Source organism: Chlorocebus sabaeus, chromosome 10 (assembly GCF_047675955.1).
Source record: "Chlorocebus sabaeus isolate Y175 chromosome 10, mChlSab1.0.hap1, whole genome shotgun sequence".
Taxonomy (NCBI): domain Eukaryota; kingdom Metazoa; phylum Chordata; class Mammalia; order Primates; family Cercopithecidae; genus Chlorocebus; species Chlorocebus sabaeus.
Window position 1 is genome coordinate 49,498,416 of NC_132913.1, and position 22,812 is coordinate 49,521,227.

At 35.2% G+C, this 22,812-nt stretch overlaps 1 protein-coding gene across 1 annotated transcript in view; it reads right to left on the reverse strand.

Annotated features, from left to right (window-relative positions):
- Nucleotides 1-22,812, reverse strand: part of IFIH1 (interferon induced with helicase C domain 1) — a 52,057-nt gene that overhangs the window by 21,193 nt on the left and 8,052 nt on the right. Inside the window, exons 3-5 of the mRNA XM_038002008.2 lie at nt 18,880-19,026; nt 5,694-5,798; nt 275-495 (exon numbers count right to left, since the gene is read on the reverse strand). Coding sequence (XP_037857936.2) covers nt 275-495; nt 5,694-5,798; nt 18,880-19,026 — 473 coding nt within the window. The remainder of the gene's footprint in view (nt 1-274; nt 496-5,693; nt 5,799-18,879; nt 19,027-22,812) is intronic.

Sequence of the window (22,812 nt, forward strand, 5' to 3'; positions counted from 1 at the left end):
GATGAATCAAAACTAACTCCCAGGTTTTGGGGCTACATAAGTTATAGTTATTTGGTATAATGTCCTAGTTTTATTGGAAAATTTCTATTTTTAGGTTCATCACTTAGATATTACATATGCCTAAAAAAGGATTAAAATAAAATAAAGAGCTTATTTTGACATTACTTTTAATTAAACTGAACATGTGTGAGTCAATGCCAAAAATGCCATCATATGAAAGTTTCAGAATAATACAATGAAAATGAACAACTAATGTTATATGTTCTTTGAATACCTTATTGACAAGAACTATAACTTTTCCAGGCTCAGATGCTTTTTTCTTCTTGTCTAAGTGATCCTTGGCAATGTAAACGGCCACTCTGGTTTTTCCACTCCCTGTAGGAAGGCAGATGATGATATTCTTCCCTTCCAAGGCTGGTTGGGCAACTTCCATTTGGTAAGGCCTGAGCTGGAGTTCTGGCTCTGGGGATGCTCTTGCTGCCACATTCTCTTCATCTGAAGAAGATCGAAAAGAAAAATAAGAGAAGGGACAACAAAATAACAGAGCTTAGGAAGCCTGAAACTGAACGTAGGCTTCTTGTGCTTTAAACTCCTTTTCACGTGTGGTCCAAACCAATTCATTTTCTCTTTTCTGTACCAATGAATGTCTGCTCTCTACATTTGCAGAATACAACCCAGGATCCCTCTCACAGAAGGAGTCGGGGGGGTGTAGGGGTGCCAAGGGAGTCAACTGATTAGAGGACTGGGAAGGAGCAACATGGGGGAGTGTTTTTGCAGAGTGGGTGAAGCCAAGGCAAACCTGTAGAAAGGGCTGTGGTGCGGGATTGGCAGGTATGGTTGTTAAGGCATCAGGCTTCCCATTTCTTTGTGGAGCCATTATGCCCTGCTTGTTTCACCTAGCCCTTCCACCTACAAAATCAAGAGGAGCTGAGAAAGTAGGAACCATTAGTCCTCCCAGTTCCGTATTTCCCCTTATTTTTTATTGCAAAGAAGGTATTATGGCTGATACTACTTTCTTTCATTTGTGGAAACTTTATCTGACAATCAAATACCAAAAAGCACACATACACACACACACACACACACACACACACACACACAGACACCCTATCTATCTCAAGTTCCTTTTTCCATCTAAGGCAACTACGTTGTACAGAAGTGATATTTAGAGAGTAGGGGAAAAAACTCTTCCTATGCTAGCCTCTCATTGGTAGGTTTCCCTTAAAAGGTAAAATATAATTTTGTTGGTTTAAACTAAATTATGACTAATTTTGCCATTTAGTTGTGAATTGTGATCTTTATTACTTCCTTATGTTTATGGCTCCAGATATTCCTACTTTTTCTAAAATCCAAAGTATAATATATTGAAAATATTTTAAATTAACATGGATTTTAAATTTAAAATACTGATAAAGTAAGTTCTAACATAAACTTTATGAATATTAAAATAAAATTATTATAATGTATCTTGTTTTAGCTAGAATATATTTTATTTAGAAGTGACCATATTAACCTATATTACCAGGGGAAAAATATCTAAAAATGCATAGCTTATAATGTGAAATGAAGTAAAATAAATATTACACCAATTTAAAAGCCCATCTTATGCCTTATATAATCACAAGAAAAAATGAATAACAGTATTTACCAGTATTTCATCACACATGAAATAACTTCTTTTTCTTATCAATGATTGCAATAAAACTAAACTAACATAGTCCCATTAACTTCAAAAAAACTTGCTGATGGCTCCATTTCAACCCCTGGATAATTCTATTTGAGTGGGTTTTAACTTGTTGTGATAGTACTCTCTGAACAGGTAGGAAAATTCACACCAAATTCCACTTAGGATCATCTACTAACCTGGCAGGATATTTGCCTTCTGTATGGATGAGTAAAAGCAGATGCAATACATTTAAGCTATCATTAGATCATCTGCTGATTCATTCAATATGATTTTTATGAAAAACTCATTTAAAATCACCAGCATTTAAAATATACTTTTATAAGTTTGCATGCTTGTTTTGAACTCTACATTATTTACAATAAGTCATCTTGTATTATATTTATGTAAGGCTCTGATTTATTTAAGAACAATGTTACCCCTCTGTAGCTTTTATAGATTATCAAAACCCTGATATTTCACCTCTATTAAGATCATTTATCACCTAACTTTTCCAAAAGAGCCAGTATATTTGCAAAGGAAGATGCACTATAAAGTGTCTAAACAAAGACCCAGAAATCTACTACCGCTAAATTTTTATTTGATCTAGGAAGTTTGTTAAATATATCAATAAATCCTCTTTGTTTAATTTCATCTAAGGTACATTTTTGCATAGATTTTAAGAATACTAATAAAATGCTGCTTCCTTCATAATAGGTGCAGAGTAAACTATTAAAAGAGTACATTTTAATAATGATTTCCCCCATTTTTCATGCTTACGACTATATCCTTGGATAAGAAATATTAACAAGAGAAACATATAGTGATTTCCTAAGTCTCTTTCCCGAGAATATAGAACCAAATCAAATGAGTAAAATATTAATATTACTCATGCATTCTAAACATTTATTATGCTGATACATTTAAGAAGAGTTAGAATGTTAAAAGGACTATTGTGTTTACAATTTAACTTCAGAACCGAAGTCATGGGGTTTTACTGCTACTTAAGTAGGCGTGTACCACAAATTTATTCTTCAGTCAACATTGACTGGACACCTATTATGTGCCAGGCATTCCCAATAATATAGTTGTTGTCTTGAAGGACTTCAGAGTCTGGGGCACTATACCGCTGTTACATACATAAAAATACCTGGTTAGACAGATAGCTCAATAATCTTCCATATTTTTGATTTAAGACTAGGAGATTTGATAGGTGGCCCTAAGTTTAAAAAGAAGCACAGTGTGGATACAGAAAAAAATTAGAGTTGGATTCAATGTGAGACTAGCATCCAAAGAATAAAAGCTGGGCGAGTGCTAAATATTCAGCCTGATTCTTGCCTTATCACATCCTCTGACATAGGGATGGAAGAATTTATCCACAGAAGCAATGAAAAGAGAGTTTTCTCTTCTCTGTCACCAGAAGGAGAGAACTGGGCTGGTATCAATGAGCCAGAAGCCAATTTCCTTTATAATATAAATGTTTGGGTTTTTGTTTGTTTGTTGTTTGTTTGTTTTTGGCTTTCTCTGAAAAGCATAATCAATTAAATGAAAATAGCATTTAAAATATGCACAAGCTTGAATAAGACTGTGCCCTCCCTCTACAACAAGTATTGATTAAAGACTTAAAATTATATTATACCATATAAATGGTCAAAAAAGAAAATCAAATAAGGCTTAAATAATAATATTCTATTGGAACTACACCATGTGGCAAATTTCATTCTCACATTGATTTTGACAGCTGAGTTATTCTTGGAGAGAAAAGGTCTGTCACTGCATGTGTTTGAAATCTACAAAGTATTCCTTTACCTATAGTATGTAACCACAGAAAAATACGCCATTCCAGCTGGACAAATATTAATAGGCATTATTTTGAAATAGTAAGGAAACACTTTCTACATATCAGGCCAATGCGTATTGCCAAAAATATTGCCACTTTTTGAGAGGCAGTATATCTTTCTGAAAATGGGAAACAGAAAAAAAAGCCTTTCATAATATAATTAGAAAATTTGTACTTTAAAAGTACCGGTAATTATGTTTACTATGGCATAACACTTCCACAAAGGAATAGAACGTGATTGCTTTAGGTCACACCTTATGGCCCATATATGACCTCTGGAGGAGGAGGAAGGACATATAGAATAAAGTCCCTTTTGATGTCAACTTCAAAGATTAAAGCACAATTGCAGATTCTGTAATATTTTTCAGTGCCTCAATATGTGTTTAAGAGTTCACCAATTTATCCAAACCTCCTTTTGAATTGATTCCTATTTTAGCTTATACCAGGCATTTGTGGGCAAGGAATTTCATAATTTTACCATTTCAGAGATTGACTACCCACTAGGCAAAGTAATTCTTTGCTCCTAAGTACTGATCCATCTAGAACTTCAAGTGGTGTTCTTTCAAATGTGTTTGTCTTCAAAAATGTATTTGCCTTGAAAATGTATTTGCTTTTCAAAAGTAGACTGCGTTCAGATTTATCATGTGTTTCATGCCACATTGAGGACTAAAAATCAGCAAATACATTTGTTAACAGCTCTAAATAGGCAAGATGCCCTGCACATAGAAGGTACACATTAAATATTTATTGAATGAATGGACATTGTTGAAAAGCCCTTACTTAGACGAATGAAAATTAGCATGATCTCCAAAAACTTTAAACAACCTATAAAGATGTTAAATATTAGCTAGAGTATCTATTTTGAGTTCTAGCATAGCATGTAATAGATATGTTAATTATTAAATTGAACAATTTTATGACAAGGATAGAAAAAACAAATATAATCCAAAGAAATAAGCACATGGCAAGAACTCAATAAACACTGACTGAATTGAACAGAAAATGAATTCACCCTTTTAAATGAAGATTAAAGTTGTGAATGACATTTGATGAATTGGGTTTCCTCAAACTAATTCGTTCTAAGGGATTCAGGAGTGTCATTGTGATAAAAGGATATATGAAAAAAGAGGTGCTACAATCTAATTTGGAAAACATTTAGGATTGATGACCATCTTTCTATAAACTATTTTGCTGTGTTAGGCCTCTTGTGGATATCAATTTTTATAATTCTTCTGACAATGCAGGATAATCTGAATTATACAATATATTCTTAGGGGAAACAACTCAATCACAAATGAAGAATAAAGTAATTTGTTTCTTAATTTATCATTTTTCCAATGCTTCTTAGATGGCCCCTTGCAAAGCGTTTTCTTTTCGTTTGTGATTTGTTCATTTTAATTGTGAAATACTTCAAACACTTAGACAAATATAGAAAGGTATATAATAGACACCCACTAACCCATCGCTACATTTAATAATGTTAACATTTTAGCTTAGTAGTCATCATGGAAATACACACTCAAAGAAAAGAAAGAAACAATTTGAAATCTATCAGACTAACAAATCAGGAAAACTGATAACAGAAAGTACTAATGAAGGTGTGGGGAATTAGGAAGAGGCACTCTCATTTATTGCTGGTAGAATATACAACTGATATGGAGAGTAATTTGGGAAAAACCTGGTAAAATTTTCATTTGGTGACCGAAATATTTTGCCTAATATCAAAAGATATTTATATACATTTGACTTCTTTTACTTATATATGTAATTTCTAGTTAGTATACTTCTCATAATGATAGTATCAATTTTTTATTAAAAATGTACTTTAATTTAAAAAGTAGAGTTTGGAAGTAAATAAATGTACCAAATTGAATACAGTCTATTTAAATGCAGTCAAATTAATTGAAACAGATCTCATAAATAAAATAGATGACATGACTCTATGGAACGTGGCATATGCCAGATCAAAAAGATATGTACTGGATTAAAATTAGAGAGTTTGGTTCTAAGACTTTTGTAAGTTACACTTTTAAAGAAAGTGAATGGCAAAGTTCCAAAACGATTTCACTGTAGAAAAGAATTGCTTTAATTGCATAAATACATTAGGGAGGGTATGAACAGCCCCCATGCTTCCACTATATGGCGTCTTATTTCACACTTTTTAAGGTTTACACAACAGTTAGGCAGTACCTGAATCACTTCCCATGGTGCCTGAATCACTGCCCATGTTGCTGTTATGTCCAAGACTTTCATCTAAGCAGCTGACACTTCCTTCTGCCAAACTTGTGTCTGATTCTGCAAAGGAAAACATTTTAAAATATTTTTAAAATATTTCTGAGAATAAACGTATTTTAACTGCACACCTCTACAGCACACAGTACATACAGTTCAATTCAAGTGGGGAAGGCACACCTAGACAATTATGAATAAAAGGTAAGCGCTTCTGGCAGGCTACATTAAAAAAAATCCACTATGGATGAGCAGCTGCTGGGTAGTGATTCAAATACATATTACCTACTTAAAGTACTACACATCCAATATGAGAGCTAAAGCAAATTCCTAAGGGTTTGTAACTTTTGTTGTCCTGCTACATGTAAATGTTGCCCAAGAAAACAATATTTAGGTTTGATATGTCTTCTAAACAAAAGTAATACATAGAAACCTTTGAGCTCTTTTCATTTAAAATGATAGGGAATTAATAAAGTACAAAAAATTAATAAAGTATCTGGATCTACTGATCAGTTATGAAAATGATTGTTTGGCAATAAACATAAATGTAAAATCTTAAAGAGAATTTGTTCAAAAAGAATATCACTAAAGTCTGGCATCACAGTTGTACTAGAAGCTCATGTGAGGTTGGAAATAACTGTTTTTCTTTACTATAATTAGACTAAGCTTCTATCAAAGAGTTATGGTTAATATGGATGGATGGCAGTGCACATCCTTCATTTATGAATCCCGACATTCTGTTTTCAGAACTCAGGATCAATTCTTTTTGAAAACCTTCTTTCCCTCAAGAGAAGAATTCTTTTCTTACAGTTTATTTCCAAACACTGAACACAATCTCATTCTCAAGCACCAGAACTACCATTAAACTGGTAAAAATAAAGCAATGGTGGTTACTAATATTGGCTTTGGAATCAGAAGGACTTGCATAATGTGCTATTCACTTTGTTCTGAACCTAACAAGTTCCCCTTATTTTAAAATGAGGCTAATCCCACTTACTTCACAGCCCTTGATAACCTTTGAGTAATATTAGGTACAATAAGCTCTTGGCACAGGACTTTAACTGCTGGTGATTAGAAAATGAAATAAAAATCAAGAAATGATATATTCCTAGGATAGGAGTTCCATTAATGTTCTTCTTATAATTAAAAATATTTTATAATATTTATGCTTAGATAATATTTCATCCTAAAGCCCCTTAACAGACCAATGAGGTAGCTCTTAGCTATTTAAAACTAGTTTGAGTGTCATATTTAGGGCTGGAAATAAAAATGGATGACAAAATAGACACATAGTGTGTTTTAATAAACTTCTCTGAAAAGAGATGATATAATACTCAAAACTGCAAATATTTCCTTTTTCCTTAACTAGTTAATTTTTTGAAGTCAGCCATATTAAGGTATAATTTACTTACTAAAAAGAGTACTCTTTTTATGTTTATAGTTTGAGAAGTTTGACAAATGTATACAGTTTTGCAACTTTGAAGAGTTTGACATATGTATAGTTACGCAACTACCATCATAATTAAGATATTTACAGCACCCCAAAAGTCTCCTCAAGCCTTTTTATAGTAAATCCCTCTGGTTATCTGATCTGGTTTCTGTTCCACATCAGATAACCAGTGGCAACCACTGATCTGGTTTCTGTTCCAATAGTTTTTCCTTTTCCAGAATGTCATATGAATGGATTCACGCAATGTGTAGACTTTATGTCTGTCTTTTTAAACTTAGTTTATAATAATTGTGATTCATCTATGTTGTTGTGTGTATTACTAATTTGTTCCTTTTTATTGCTGACTAGTATTCCACTGAGAATCTGTGACATTTACATCTCCCATCCAATTTGGATGAGCCTATTAATTTAAGAGCTATAACAGAATTATAGCCAACGCCAATCAAATATGTAAGATATCTTTCTTAAAATTAAAAGTAAGCTGATAAGAAATTTGTAGAAAAATTCTCAATGGACATACATACTGTTTAAGTATATTAGCACAACATAAATGTACTAATGTGAAAATACTGTGCTTATCAGTTGTCACAGATTAGTTCTAAAACTCAGATTTGAGGAATCCCTTATGATCACACGGGAAAACCTGCATATCTCACTGAGAGATTTAAAATATGGCACTTTGCAATTCCCAGAGGTATGTCTTGTTAGAAGCTCAGAGGCGAGTGTAGGATAGAACTGTCAAGTAGAAGAGCGTTTTGGGCAGATGTACTGATGAAAAGAGAGTATGATTTGTAAGGAAAAGGCAAGGTGTAAAATGAGATGTGGAAAATGTCATCGTAAGAATAATTCTAGATCTAGAAATATAGGCTAAGATTTTTGAGGCAAAAAAGTGAATTTTGACATGCTTTTCATTTGCTGTTTTAAATGTAATATTGAGAACTGAAGAGAATATCAAAATTACTGAAAAAATACTAACAATTATCTAAAATCTAAGACTGTATCATTAAATTTTCCAAGTATAATAGAAATAAAAATTATATTTGATTTCCGCTTCATTTTCTAATCACTATCAGTTAAACTTTAATCTTAAACCTACTTCATCTACATGTAGAGTCAAGATTTCTCCCAAGCTTTGTTTTAACATTCATAAGTTTTGGGAGGGAGCTATTTATGCAATGTGCAGGAATAATTGATGAATTGTTTTAAAAGTTGCTACCCAAAATAGGGTATTATTAATAAAGTCTATTATCTGGATTATTTTGATCTAACAAACCGATCAGCAATGTGTCAGGAAGACACTGAACTCAGAGCTTTCACAGATGTAATGTAAATTTCATTTTAATCTCTCAACATTCTATTTGGTAGATACCCATTATCTCCTGTTTCATAGGTGAGAAACCAAGGCTCTGAGAGGTTAAGTGATATATCCAGATCACACAGCTACAGTGGGGCAGAATCCTTATTTCTGCATCTAAATCCAGTGTTCCAGTGCTTTTTCCCCTAACACTAAGCATGGCTGATGATTTGGGTGAAGTTTTGTCAACACAGTGTTAAGAGCTGTGGTGGTGTTGTTTTTTAACAGCAACAGATATTTTCATTGTATTGTCACATTTTCTATCCATCTTGAAACAGAGCTTATCTTTCCAAGAAAAGAACTTAGACGATTTTACTTTGCTAACATTTTTGGTTTCGTTGATAGATTTTCACTAACTTTACATTTAAGCGTCCACACTTCTTTTTAAACTTTTTTCTGCACTCAAATAAAAAGAACACCTCTGTTCTTGTTACATAAAATTAATTGCAGTAATCCTGTAGAGATTATTATGAAAATGAAAGCAAATATATAGAGCTCGATTTCTTTGTCATTTTAAGGGTATATAAATCTTCAGTTTCTCCACATAAAAATAATATTTTTTCCTAGGCAGCAAATTCTTATGCATTTTGATATGTTTTTGCTTTCATAGAAATGTAAGTGAAATTTAATAATAAAAGAAAATATAATGTATTTCTTACAACAGGGAGAACGTCTTCCCCAGAGATCTTCCTCCTGCATTCACTTTTAAAAACATATTACACACAAACATACACACACTCCCAAAAAAGCAAGATCAAGAAAGTGCTTGCGTGAAGCCAAAATTAAACCAACGTATTGAGTTTAAATGCCAAGAATTTCTGAAATTGATTTATTTAGGTTTATCTTGTTTTGTTCTTTGTATTTTTCAAACTATGTCAGTCTGGATTTAAGTCCTAATGAATAAAGTCCTGCGTTTATGATTTTACAAGTAGATCGTATGGAGTCAATTGGAGGCAGGCCTTGCCGTGAAAAGAATTTGTGCTTTGGAGTCCAACAGATCAGTCTCCAGATCTGAACTTAGCCACTACTTACAAGCGAATTAACCTCCTGTTTTAAAAAATATATAGAGGGAGGTAGTAGTCTCTATTTTCTCACTTATCGTGAGAATGATTCGGTTAGACCAAAAAAATGAAACTTGAAGGGAAACAAATTTTAAATTCTCATTAGAGGAGCTTTGAATATTGAAGTTATATTGTATAATAAGTTTAGTTAAGTTTTATATAGGTGTCATTTCCTCTAGGGAAAATATCAAAGCTAGCTATGAAGCAGATTAGAAGATGATAGTAATTGAACTGTTAAGGAAAAGCAGTTATTCATATCAAAAGCTATTGGAATGAACGAAAATTATAACTATCCAGTTAAGAGATAGGATTTTCTTTAGCAATTTTGTAAACAACACAAAAAAGAACAGCTTTGCCTACAATGACGGAAAGTGCCTAAGACCAGCCCAAAAGCCATGGAAAAAAAAAAAACGCCTTATTTTGCAATCACATCTTGAGTATTTTGCTAATAAGGCAGAAATATTAACTGAAATCCAAGAAATTTCTTATTTAACATACTCTAGACCTTAAATACTTTAAAATGTTTTAAAATAATTTAGAAACCAAAAATATTGAAGTTTAAAAAAATTCAAACCGAAAAAAAAAAAAAAAGAAAAACCAAGAGGTTGAAGGCCTTTTTAGTTCTATTTCAATGTAAAGTCTGCCCTCTGCTGGAGAAAGATAACATAGCAAGTAGTGGACAAGTAGGTATTCTTTACTCAACGAGCTAAGCTTCATTAGGTAAAATTCAAATTGATTCTTGCTTCTATTCCTACCAGGTAGTGCCTCTCCTACTTTTGGCCTAGAGGCATTTATCAACCCACAGAATATCTTTCCTTTCTTTCCCCTGGCCTCAGTCAGTCACACACTATTTTTCCCGAAAAGTGGTTTTGCATTACAGTAGGAAACGTGAGGGGAAAGGGCCTCTGTGCATATTGAGAAAGAACAGCACCAACTGCTCCTGTTCTCCTGCGAGTCAGTGGTGACAAGGTCTTTAGTCCACTTTCACTTTTCATGATAATTTCATGTTTATTCTAGTTCTGACCTTGTGATGCATTTTAGCTTCACCTTTGCAGCTATCCCCACCTTCCCTCCAGTTTCCTAATCCTCATGCCTGGAAGGTCCAAGCTACCCTGAAAGCTTGAAACATGTGTGCACGTTTGGGCATACACACACAAAGAATGCATGGGCTTCTCAAGTGGGCTTACACTCATACTGCTAATAATATATATTTCCTTTTCTTTTGAAATAACTTAATCTTTTTTGAGAGGAAATAGATCACTTTTATTTTCAGCTCTATGTATATGGATCTACACACACACGCACGCGCGCACACACACACACACTCACATTTTGGTCTGTCAGATTTTCCTCTCCGTGCCAGGGAACATGTGTTCCCGCAGAATGGAGAGAAGCCACCTCCACCCACCTTGCATATTCTCTCCTGGATCCAAGCTTCTAGGAAATGAGTTCCCCAAAGAGAAAAATCACTCTCCTAGAGCCACAGGCCCACATGGCTATCCATGGAGCTCCTCTGCTCCTGTTTATAGAATTTCTACTGCTGAAATGTTTCTAACAGAATTAAATTTGAATTGTGTGTAATGAGGTTGGCTTAGATTGTATCATCGATGCCCTTTAGCCTTTGCACTTAGGTTCTAATAAAGAAAGGTAGTTATTAAAGCACAGGTTTCAAGGATAACAACCCCCACCAGAATGACCCATTCATTCACTGCCAGTCAGTAATGGAGGCAGAAAGTCCTAGAGTAGAGTTAGTTAAGAGTGAGGAGCCAGATAACCGCATGGGAAGTAAATCTTGGCAATAACAAGGTTTGGAGACGGCAAGGTAGAATGTGAACTAGGAACCTCTTTGGCTGGTAAGCACCTTTCAGGAAAGGCTATAGGAGTTAAGCAAATTTGAGCAGACATGAAAGGATGGAGGGAGATATGATTACATTAAGGGTGCCCAGGTAAATGTTCAACAACTGGCTTTTTGGTGGAGGGAGATATGATTTTTAAAAGGTTTGTCAATTTCCATGGTGTAAATATTCGCACTGTGGCCAGTTTCCAGCATGATGTCCTGAGTGGAGCTGGAAAGAGATGTGCATGCTGGGCTCTTACAAGCCAGTAAGATCCAGTTCCAGCATTCTGCTAGATATATTCCTCTACCTAAGGATTTCCCTACAATCATCATCTAAGATGATGCTTGTACACACATACATTGTGCTGGTATTTTATAATTATCCAAATGATTAATGGTATACTTTTAAAAGTGTGTGTGTGAGGAAAAGTATTATAAAAATTGCTGAGAAATTCACTAACTTCCAGTGATCTTAGAAGTCTTAAATCCTGCTGCCCTCTCCACAAATGCTCTCTCTCATCAAACTGTTCCTCTGAACACATTTTGAGCTTTCTTGTGCCTGTGCTTTTGCTCATGATGTTTCTGAAACCTGAAATGTTGCCTGCTGCCTCTGTTTACAAATCCAGCATAGTGCTCTCAAGGCTCAGATGAAATATCCGATATTCCTCATCTGGTAAGCTTTCTCATCAGTCTTCCTTCTTTCACAGATCTCGTCTCTTCATCCTGTAATACAGATCTTGCATCTCTTTTACCATGGCTAGATTACGGTTTCTTTGTGGAGGCATGTCACTTGCTTTCTTGCATTAGAGTATAAACTTTTTGAGCAATTCCTCAGTGCTTGGTTCTCTCAATGAGACTATATTATCTGACCAACTCACCTCCTTCTTCCTATTTCTCTGGCTTCTAACTTAATTCTCATCCTAAAATTGTGAAGGGAAGATCTGATAGTCTAAATTAAAATCACTGCTTTTGTTAAAACTCTGCTAAAAAAAAAAGCTTTACGTTTGTAGTCATAAACGGATATCATGAAAATAAATCCAACACGTATTAACTGCACACTAGGGAGATTTCTTTCTGTCTTTCTGTCATAATATCTATGTCCCCATTCCTGAGGTATGAATGGTAATCCTCCTAGAACTATTATGCAACTGTAAGCCATATAACTGACCCAGATACCTCATGCTAGATTGCAAATAAAACACAAACTTACATAATCCTTTAACAAGTACCAATATCAGTATCAGCATCAGCATCCCTCTCTTTCTCTCAGCTCAAATTAATATCTGTCGTTTGGATTGCCTCAGTAGTACTGCTAGTTCTCAATCATCAATGATAACTAAACTTAGAATAATAAAAAAGTAAAGGAGTGTGCTATCTTACTTCAAACCAGTCCTGATATAGCACGAGTGGTTCTGAAACAGTCTTATTGTAAACTACTGTATCAATTATTTTTTTCCACTTAGGTTTCAAATGCTATGGTTTTATTTCTAGAGATTCTAAAAATCTCTAGATTTCTAGAGGTTAGTGCTACAGAACATTATTCTGGTCCTCAAGTGCAAGGATAAATTTTGTGGCACTTTTACAGAAATTAGTATAGACCAAATCTAAGATTGGACTTCAGTCTATAAAAAGGCAAAACAAAACAACAACAAAAAAAAGTGCTATAACAGATTGGGCCAGGGAGAAGAAGGCTGTTTTATAAAGGTCAATTTTTAAACCCCTCCTACAGAACATGATCTATGCAAAATATATCCACAATATATTCCAAAGCATAATGTCACCGGATAAACCTAAGGAGTGGAACATATGGGGAAATATGAGAAAGAAGGTATTAAAGTCTGAAAACAAGCAGGTTGGTAAGCTCATTAGCTGGGGTGGAATTTTAAAATCTTCACGTGAACGAATATATAAATCAAAATACACACATGCAATCACAGTCATGCGCACTGTATATTCACACATGGCACACTCTACAGTTACATTATAATCTTTCACTCTGAAACAGTGAAATTCCATTGGCTTTATAAATGTAAAGGCGCCCTCTGCTGACCAATCTGAGGCATTTGCATTTTCTAGTTTTCACAATAGGGCAGCTCTAACACAATGATTAAAGAAGTTTAGGGGGATTTTCTGCTCCACTCTGCATAAAAGTTTATATCAAATGCAATAAAGTTAATTTAGTTTTAAATGTCACTTAATTTTCTTTGATTTTATTGTAATGCATTATTTCCTAAAATAGTATAATGAAAAAAGGTTAATGTGAAGTAACTACTCACTTGTTTTGACAAAGCAACAGTAGCAGACAATTAAAGACTGATTGCACAACTAATTTTACTGTAAACTTATAGAGGTCAAATAATCCAGTCAATTATTTGCTATAATTAAAATGCTTTTAATAGAAAATGAAAGCAGGCTTTGTGTCCCTCTGATGTTTCCTAGGGAAATCTGGACTAGAGAAACACCAAAGTTTTGCAGTTATCTTCTTGTTATAAGACGACCAGTGACTTCAGAAAGCAGAACTATAGCATCCAGCATTAAATTCCCATTAATAGTCTGAGAACTGTTCAAATGTTGTTTAGAAATTTTGTTAATTTGGAAAAGGACAAATAAAAAAATTGATATATCTTAATTACTAACCACTTTTGTAATGAGAAGCAATTGATTGTAAACAGAGGTGGGAGGAGGAAAAAGGACACATATTAACCCCCAAGTTTGGAGATATGACGAAATCACTCTCTAGAACAATCCACTAGAGAACTCTGATATGTCCCCTTAGTGCCAAAGAGATATGTGTTTAAAATTAGTTTTAAGGTGGGCCACTGTTCCTGATGGTGGTGTGTCTGATCCATCAGATGTGTTACACACACACACACACAATCTTTGCATTAAAGCTCTAAATAATTAACAACATTTACATAGCACTAAGACTACTATGCACTGAGAAAATATTTGAGAAACTGATTCAGAAATAATAATTATAAATATCTTAATTTAAAATTAGAAATAATTTGAGTCTTTTTACACATATAAAAAGTCATATTTACAGACTGTGTGCAGCTTAAGGGACAAGTTTTTTTCAATGCTATCTTGCAAACTATTTGAAACTTTAACCTAATACAATGGAATTCAAAATAAAGACTAAACATTATCAATATCAAGAAGATACACAAAACAAAACTGCACAAATGCATATTAGAAGCTATGGAGTACCTCCACATTTACCTCGATTGTTACTTCTGTCAGAAAATGCTTATGCAGCCAAAACCCTTCCATAGTAAATTCTGCAAGAAAAACTTCAATCAAAAGAACTCCAATAATTTCTCTGGACTAATGGTACTTTATAAGTTATTAATATCAGTAATTCTTAGTCCTGAAGATAACAAAGAAACAAACAGACACTTGGAATGCCAGCAGCGGTCTCTAAAGCAAAGGTCTGAAGCAAACGTGCTACATTTTCATAAATAAGCGACCCTTTGCTAGTGCTCTGGAAAGGGCCAGAATGGATTAAACTAACCTGCTCTCAAATCCACATGTGAAATCCATATACCATAAGGAATCTAAGGACTAGAAGACCGTTAAGATGTTTGTGAATTGGATGGTTCCTCGGATTACTGTGCGGTTTACTGTATACTCTTACATGCTCTCAGACTATTATATATTTTAATACCCTATACTATTCTTTCATGGCACATACTGCAAGTGTAGTTATACAGTTACTATTGCTGGGCCAACACCTCCCTCAGTGGAAAGTTCCATGGGGGCTGAAGCCATTTCTTTCTTTTTTTTTTTTTTTTTTTTGAGACAGAGTTGTTTTGCTCTTGTTGCTCAGGCTGGAGTGCAATGATGCAATCTCAGTTCACTGCAACCTCTGCCTCCTGGGTTCAAGCAATTCTCTTGCCTCAACCTCCCGAGTAGCTGGGATTACAGGCACCTGCCATCATGCCCAACTAAGTTTTTGTATTTTTAGTAGAGACAGGGCTTCACCATGTTGGTCAGGCTGGTCTTGAACTCCTGACCTCAGGTGATCCACCCACCTTGTCCTCCCAAAGTGCTGGGATTACAGGTGTGAGCCACCACGCCTGGCCTGACTCATTTACTCTTAATTATCTCTTACCATCACAATCTCCAGATAAAGTCATATTAGGCTCCGTGGCCATGAAGCCATTTCTATTATGTTCCTGAGTTAGTACACAACAAGGTGCCTGGCACATGACAGGAGATTGGAAAATAGTTGCTAAATTAAAGAAGTGAAAGGAAGAGAGGGAAGGAAGTTAGAGTGAAACTTCTAAAATAATAAACTTCCTTCTGAAAGGAAGGAGGGAGATAGAGAGAAAGGAACCCAAGAGGAAAAAAAAAATAAAAACCTTTTCTGTCCCTTTTCTGTCATATATATTCTGATATAATGTCTAATATCATTATTAAGATTTTTTTCACAAGATGCATCTTTAAGTTTTATACTAAGAAGTAAAAAATTTAAAAATTTTTTAAAACTTTTGCCTTTAATTTTGTTCACTCAAAATTCAGAGTAGATTAACTACAAGCTAATGCAATGCATTAGTCTGGTAATCTTTGATGATAAACCCTCATTTAAGATGCAGCGTCATCTCTCAGCATTAGCTCCATCTTCACTTCTTTCTAGTGTGGATTTACAGAAAATGGCCAGTAACTCATAGAGATGTCGGGTAGCCTGTAAAGGACATTTATTAAAACATGAAAACTCCACACTCAGATAGTGGATTTTGGCATTCCTATAGAATCATGATTTCTAAAGGAAAGTGCAGCTGTTCAAATGAAAAGCAAAACAACAACAGCAGCAACAAGAACAACAAGAACAACAACAACAAAACTATCCTGTATAAGCTTTGCTATTGGCAGCAGCAGCATCACCAGAGTTTCTGAGAAAGGTGGAATCGCAATACATTAAAAAACAAACAGCAACTCAAGTCTATAATCCCAGCACGTTGGGAGGCCAAGGCAGGAGGATTCCTTGAGCCCAGGAGTTTCCAGACAAGCCTGGACAATATAATGAAACCCCATTCTCCATAAAAAATATAAAAATTAGCTGGGTATGGTGGCACATGCCCGTGATGCCAGCTACTTGGGAGACTGAGGTGGGAGGATTACTTGAGTCTGGGAGGTCAAGGCTTCAGTGAGCTGTGTTCATGCCACTGTACTCCAGCCTGGGCGACGGAGAGACAGCAAGACCCTGTCCCTGCCCGCCCCCCTCCCCCGCAAAAAAAAGAAAAAGAGAAAAATCCACAATCAGGCTAAAAAGCAAGCCAACCGTGAAAACAATTGGTGCTATTTATGACAATGAATTGATATCTTGCATACTTAGGAAACTCATATAAGCCAACAAAAAGAAGATGAATACTCCAATAGAAAAATGAATTTTAAAAGTATTGATAATTAATGAAACAAAGAGAATGAAGTTGTGAAATTCTTTTTCAGCAGAAATAAGAAAATGTAAATTCAAATAACAAAATACCATTTTTAATAGCAGCCAAATTGAAAAAGATGGAACATGATAATATTATTCGTTCTCGTAGAAGAGAATTCAGGGAAATAAGCACTCGTATCCCATACTGTTGGAGAACATGTAAATTGGTACAAGTTCCTGGAGTGAGATTTGACATTAAGTATCAAATGTGTTAAAATTGTATAAATCATTTGACCCAGAAATTCCAATTATATAATATGTTTTTAAGAAGCAAACTGTGACATAAGTACAAAGAGAGCTATCGAGGCATTATTTAAATGTTCAACAATTGGTCAATTAATTATACTGCATCCAAATGGTGGGACCATTATTTAGTCATTAAAAATCAGGCTGTAGAAGAATATTTAATGAACATAAGAGAAATGACACTATATATACACGTTCAGGTATTTTAAAAGCCCAGAAGCACACATACCCAAATGTTAAGTGTAATATCCATACTCTGGGAATATTGGTGACTTCTTTGTGTGTTTCTGTGTATTACAGATTTCTTGCAATGCGTGCATATTACTTATCTAAGTACAAAATAAGGCCAGGCGCAGTGGCTCATACCTGTAATTCCAGCACTTTGGGAGGCCAAGTGGGCGGATCACCTGAGGTCAGGAGTTCGAGACCATCCTGGCCAACATGGTGAAACCCTGTCTCTACTAAAAATACAAAAATTAGCCAGGCATGGTGGCAGGTGCCTGTAATCCCAGTTACTTGGGAGGCTGAGGCAGGAGAATTGCTTGAACCTGGGAGGTGGAGGATGCAGTGAGCCAAGATCATGCCACTGCACTCCAGCCTGGGTGACAGAGTGAGACTCCAACTCCAAAAACAAAATAAAATATAAAAATAATAAACTTTGCAGTGGTGTGCTAGAGTTAGTGTATACGGGCTCACAGGAGCTAACTGGTAACTTTTCAGGAATTTTCTGAGTTTTTAACCATAGCCATTACAAAAATTAAATTATATTAAATTATATAAACTTACGATTAAAGAAATTATTTCCAAGCAAAGGTAATAAGGTATTTAAAACTCATCACTTAATCATTTAACTGTCATCTTTGATCTGGAGGCTATCTCCGTCTTTTGCATCTGTATGGTGGAAAAGCTGTACAATGCCGTGCCACTGCACAGCTCTTCCCAGCTTTGTGTTCAGTGAGCTTATGTTGGAGGCTTGAAATAAACCTGAACGAGAACATTCAAACCACAGAGACTGGCAAATGCTACAAACTAGGGCTTTTTCTTTTCCCCAGAGAGCTACGTGTTACATTTACTAGCACACCACAGGCTTTAAGCAACTATTTCTTGTGAAAACAGAATAAGGCCTTTTGGCAGAGAAGGGGAGAGGTGGATTATCCTATTAAGAGCAGATTAGAAAGGGAAAAAATAATTAAGTAATTTATTTCTACCAGGGCTGTTTCAGTATCAAAAAGGTGGACATGGTGGTCTTCAGTCCTCACCGATTAGTTAAGGCAATTCAAGCCAAACCCTAGTTCAGCATCTGTTCATCTTCCTTTTTATAGCTTTGATTTTAATTTTTACAACCCAGTTGAATCTCTCTGAGCCATCCCAGTTTAAACCAGAGAAAAAAAGTAATGGCTCTGTTTTATTTTCAGGGTTTTGGGTGAATTAAATTGACTTATCTATTTGAAAGTACTTTGAAACCCATGAAATATAGGGCATTCTTATGATATTTATCTTACAATGACTATGGATTTCTTATAAATTAAAATTAGATGCAATTGTGTTCATATTTATACCACATTGATATTGGATTAGTTTTAGAAAGCATTTTGGCCAAGAATTATTTTATTTTAATCTCCTCTAAAAATATTATTTTAATATAAAAGTTTACTAACCTTAGTGCCCACGTTTTCTCCCTCTGATTAATAGGTTCTGCCCAGTTGGTTTTTCTGGAAGTAGTAATTACTGTATTAAAGTATGTATGTGTTTCAAATACCTGAAACTACAGAAGAATCTGCAAAAGATGATTCTGATGAGTTATTCTCCATGCCCCAGACCTCCTTCTCCAGATTTGGCTGAACTGTGGTTGAAAGAAGTTGCTCTTCCACTTGAGGACCATCATCTTGTGATAAATTCTCAATCTCTGTGAATAACAGTATTAGAATGAAAATCATAGAGCAACACAAGTTTTTGTAGAGCATACATAATTGTTATTGTTATTTTGAAAACAAACCGGAGGTTCCTAATAGAGGTTGCCTGAATATATTTAAACACTTTGAAGTTCTAAACAGAATGTAAATTGTATTACAATGGAAGATTTTATACAATATAAATAGCTGTTATTGTTATTTTGAAAACAAAATGGAGAGCCCCCAATAGAGATTTGCTTTAATATATTGTAATATGTTGATATTTTGAAAGGCTTTGAACGTGCTTCTGTTATGGTACAGTATTTTTAATTGTTTATGAACACGATGAGTAGTTCTTTGTAATGATTAGACTGTAGCTAAAAAAAAAAAAATAACGATTATGCTAATGACAAGAAAAGTAATTTCCTGTCTGACCATCACGTTTACGAAGTAAGTTACTTATTCAGTGACACAAAGTTACATTTAAGGCTGAATTAATGAAAATGCAAATTTGGTAGTTTTCTTTAGCTTTGCTCTTGCCATTTTGTTTCCTCACTGTGTGTTCTGCACGAGACGTACATCTGCTTTAATGTCAGCCTATATTCATGTATTCTGAATTTCTGGGGATTTTTAAAACTTAATGAAATATTCTGTGTCCTTCCTTTCTTCTTTCCTCCATTCCTCCCTTCCAGTTTTTCCTACTTCAACTGTATGTAATGGGTATTTTATTAAGGGCTTATGTGGGTTAAAAAGAAAATCAAGAGTTTTTGCCTTTATGAAGTTGCAATCTGTCAAAGACTGATGCCATAAGGAAAAATTTCTAACGTATCATTTTTTTATTATCTCATCTTAAAGAACACAGGGAAAATGTGCCCCACTTTGTATGGAAAATTTCCTAAAGAAAACTGTTGTGACTTTGGACAAGAAGAAAACTTGGCAATGTTTGCAGTTAGATATTAAGTATGTTAGGGACTATTATATTAGTTAATTTATTTTGAACTCACCATATAAATATTTTACATATATTAAGTTATTTAATTCTCAAAATAAACCTACATGGTAAGTAATATTATTGTCTGCATTTTACTGAGGTGATAAGTAATATTATCTCCATTTTATTGAGGAGTAAACTGAGGCACAGAGAAGTCAAGAACCTGGCCAAAGGTCACACATTCAAGGAAGGAGCCAGGATTTGATAAGCATCAGGATCCGATATATATCAGGACCCAGAGTCTAAGCTCCTACATTAGTCTGTTTGTGCTGCCATAACAACAGGACCCAGAGTCTGAGCTCCTACATTAGTCTGTTTGTGCTGCCATAACAAAACACCATCAACTGAGTGGTTTAAACAACAGACACTTCTTTTCTCACAGTTCGGGGCACTGGAAGTCCAAGATCAAAGTGACGGCAGGGTCAGTGTCTGATGAGGGCTCTCTCCTTGATTTGCAGATGGACATATTCTCCCTGCGTCCTCACATGGTTGAGAGAGAGAGAGAAAGAGACAGATGTTTCTCTTTTTCCCTCTTCTTAAAAGGCCACAATTCTATCAGATTAAGGTCCCGTTCTTATATTCTTATGACTCATTTAATTTTTTTTTTTTTTTTTGAGACAGAGTCTTGCTCTGACACCCAGGCCAGAGTACAGTGGCACAATCTAGGCTCACTGCAACCTCCCCATCCTGGGTTGAAGCGATTCTTCTGCCTCAGCCTCCCGAGCAGCTGGGATTACAGCTGCATGCCACCACGCCTGGCTAATTTTTGTATTTTTAGTAGAGATGCGGTTTCACCAGGTTGGCTGGGCTGGTCTCAAACTCCTGACCTCAGGTGATCCACCCACCTCGGCCTCCCAAAGTGTTGGGATTACAGGTGTGAGCCACCATGCCTGGTCTGGCTCATTTAATCTTAATTATCTCCTACTATCACTATCTCCAGATAGAGTCATATTAGGCTCCAACGTATGAATAACGGGAGGACAAAATTCCATCCATAGCATTTTACCATTGGCTTCCCAAAATTCGTATCTTTACTACATGCAAAATACATTAATCTCTTCTCCTCAGCCCAAGTGCCTTAACTCACTGCAGCATGAACTCTAAGTTTAAAGCCAAAGTCTCACCTAAACATTGTCTAAATCAGACATGGATGAGACTGGAGGTGTGATTCATGATGAGGCAAATTCATCACCAGCTGTGAACCCGTGAAACCAGATGAGCTACAAGTTTCTTTTCCATAATACAATGGTGGGACAGGCATAGGATGGACATCCTATTCCAAAACGGAGATATAGGAAAGAAAGAAAGGGTGATGGGTCCCAAGCAAATCCAAAACTTACTAAGGTAAATTCCATCGTATCTTAAGACTTATAAGGCTTGAGATAAGCTCTGTTTGGTTTGATGCACTGCCTTCCAGGTCCATGGAATGGCAGGTTCACTTCTAGGGCTCTGCAAGACAGCCTGCTCTCTCTAAGGGCTCCATCCACACAGCTTTCTGTGAGGATAGCTCTGCTTCTAAGACACTGGGCAGGGTCATCCTGCCCACTGGGCAGGGCTCACTAAAACCAGAGAGACAGGCTTGCCCTTTGAAACCAAAAAGGAAACTGCCTTGGCCCCTGGGCCTGTGGTGGAAGTAGCAACCCTGATGACTTCTGAATCACTTTTGGGGGCATTCTTTCCTTTCCTTGAAGAACAGTACACATTCACAGCCAAATAGCTCTACGGTCTGGTTCTGTAGAATCCAGAAAGTCCGGTATCCTTTTCTCATTCTTCCCTGCCTTCTCTGTCTCCTTCAGTTCAAACTGGAAGTGTATTTGCTGGTATAATGTATCTCTATTCCTACCTTCTGCTGAAATGACTGATTAAGTCCATGAGTGGCACCTATGATCTTGTTATCAATTGGTTGTTCAGCCACACCCTTGGTGTTCTCTTTATAACACAGTTTCTCATTTTTTGCAATATGAATAGGGTGAGGATTTTCCAGATATTTAAATTTTGGTTCCTTTTTGCGTAACAACTCCTTCAATTAACTTCTCTTCTTTTGCATTTTACTATAAGCAGTCAGGAGAAACCAAGATGCTCTTTAAACATTTTATTAAGAAATTTTCTCAGCCAAATATCCAAATCCATCACTTGTGAGATCAAGTTTTATGCCATTTTATAAAAGGATCACCTTTCTTCCAGTTTCCAATGACATTTTTCTCATTTCTTTCTGTGACCTCACCAGAATCACCCTTAACACCCATATTTCTACCATTTACCAAAAACTCTTAAAGTCTCTATCAATTACCCAGTTCCAAAGCCACTTCTACATGTTTAGATATTTGTTACAGCAGCACCCCACTTTTTATACCAAAGTTTTCATTAGTTTGGGTCACCAGAACAAAACTGCAATGATTATAATTAATTAATAGTTAACTTTCAATTTGTCTTTCATATGATATTTTTGGAAACATAGGATGTACACTACGAAAAGAAAAATAAGATAGCAGTTTAAGTGAGGTTTACAAATAATGTATGAGAAGGAGCTATAAAATGTTATGTTATTACTGTCGTTGAATGCTTTTTAAAATCTCACATTAGGTAATGTTGAGATATACTGATAAAACAATCCTTTTATCAAATGCTTAATACATTGCTTAAAAATGTATAAAATGTTCAGAATAATATGCAGCAGATTTTTTATAACCACTAAAATACTTTCTTCCAAGGTATTTGTGTATATTCAATGTTAAATAATCTTGATAAAAATTTCTGGTAGTCATATCATTTCTAAAATAAGGTAGTAGAAAGAGTGTTGGTTGAACTA